Genomic DNA, 1,566 nt, shown 5'->3' with positions numbered 1-1,566 from the left:
TTCAAAAGACTCCCATTGGCCATATAGTTGGGATGGAATTCCAAATACGTCTTTTACCGTTGATCTTTCGGGGCGGCTTCCATGATGTTCGTCTGCAGCATCTCTCTCCCATTGTGGCGGAAGCGGCCCAGAAATTCATGCACTGGGTGGTAAAATAGTCGCCGCGCAGATCACAATCACCCAGCACTTGGAGGCATTGACGAGGTCACACAGCGACGCAAACGCCGTATAAAAACTCGGGAACGCTTTGCTTAATGCTTCATGCGGAAGCTTTTGCAAAGCTGTCGACACAGAGAATCACGCACATTTGGCTCGGATCCGTTCCAGTGATTGCTGACAATTTCGACAATACTTGTTCAGGGACAACATGATTCGCATGATCCAACATAAATTCCCCCCAGACGACTGAATCCTGCAGTTGGTACAGCATTCGAGTTCCAATTGCCTGGCCCGGATCAATAAAATTACCTGGCTTGGTTGTTCCATTCTCAAAAGTGATCTTGAAATTGTAGGCTGTCTGCAAGAGCTGCTTCATCGCTGGATCGCCTTGTGTCTCATCGCGAAAGATATCCTGCTGCAAGATTTTCGGAAATTCGTCAAGCAATCTCGACTTTCCAGTTCCGGGGCCATCTAAGCACACGAATAGCGGATGACTTCGCTTGTCCGTCTTTCCATCTCTCCAAGCTTGATAATGACGACCGATAGCAGATGCTAGGTTGCCGAGATCCAATGAATTCTGGAAATCCCAATTCGCACCAGTCGTTGCGACCAACGACTTTGGCTCCTTCCAAACGAACGATTTCTGCGATTCCGTCGGCACCACCACTTGACGCTGCGTCGGCACTTGCACAATGAGCGCATTCTCTTCATTATTCCCATACGCCGTCACTGGGGACCCCGACTGGGGCAGCAGCACGCTTCGCTTCGCATCGTACTCCGCCCGGTTCGCAAAGACTGTGAGATCGGACGCAGCAATCCCTGCGAGGTGACTGTCTCTGAACTTCTCCTTTACCGCATCCCGAAACGTATCCACATCTTCAACATCCACACCAACAGAAGTCGTCGATGTGAGATCCTTGCCGTTCCCGCCCACGAGCAGGAACCATTTCCGCGCCACCATCCCTTCTACGCGAGGCGCACTAACGAAATAACGTTAGACAGCTGGTACATCAAACTGACACAAACGTTACATAAAACTACACAACGCTAAACGAATCGACCAATTAAAGACAAGGACGATCGAAGACGAACGCTGAAACAACAAACGTGACCCGTGTGAGAACTGCAGGCAGTATCGTTGTTCAAATCAATCGAGACGGATATACATCATGGGCCATCATGATTCATGGGGCACGGGTTGGCGATGGATGCAATCGACGCGATATTGAGCGGCAATTGACGTATGCGCTAGCTGACAAGCGGATGCCAACGAAGACCAAAGGATTTAAGAAAGAAAGGTGCTCTTGCGTTATTGATCAAGGAAGTGTTTTCTGTATCTCCTGGCAAACGGGTCTCCGTCCGAAAATGCATTTTCTGTGTTCTGGAAATATGCAACAAAGGGCCCGT

General features: G+C 49.6%; 1 protein-coding gene across 1 annotated transcript; it reads right to left on the bottom strand.

Annotated features, from left to right (window-relative positions):
- Positions 1–42: 42 nt before the first annotated feature.
- On the bottom strand, positions 43–1,120 carry PITG_04778 (crinkler (CRN) family protein, putative; the record flags this gene model as incomplete). The annotated part of the gene is made up of 1 exon (XM_002905452.1): positions 43–1,120. One exon carries the CDS (start codon positions 1,118–1,120, stop codon positions 260–262), a length of 861 nt encoding a protein of 286 aa, XP_002905498.1.
- Positions 1,121–1,566: the final 446 nt, after the last annotated feature.

The sequence above is a fragment of the Phytophthora infestans genome, genomic scaffold, assembly GCF_000142945.1.
Source record: "Phytophthora infestans T30-4 supercont1.6 genomic scaffold, whole genome shotgun sequence".
Lineage (NCBI taxonomy): Eukaryota > Oomycota > Peronosporomycetes > Peronosporales > Peronosporaceae > Phytophthora > Phytophthora infestans.
The sequence above is the reverse complement of the archived record's forward strand: the minus strand, read 5'-3'. Positions and strand labels throughout refer to the sequence as shown.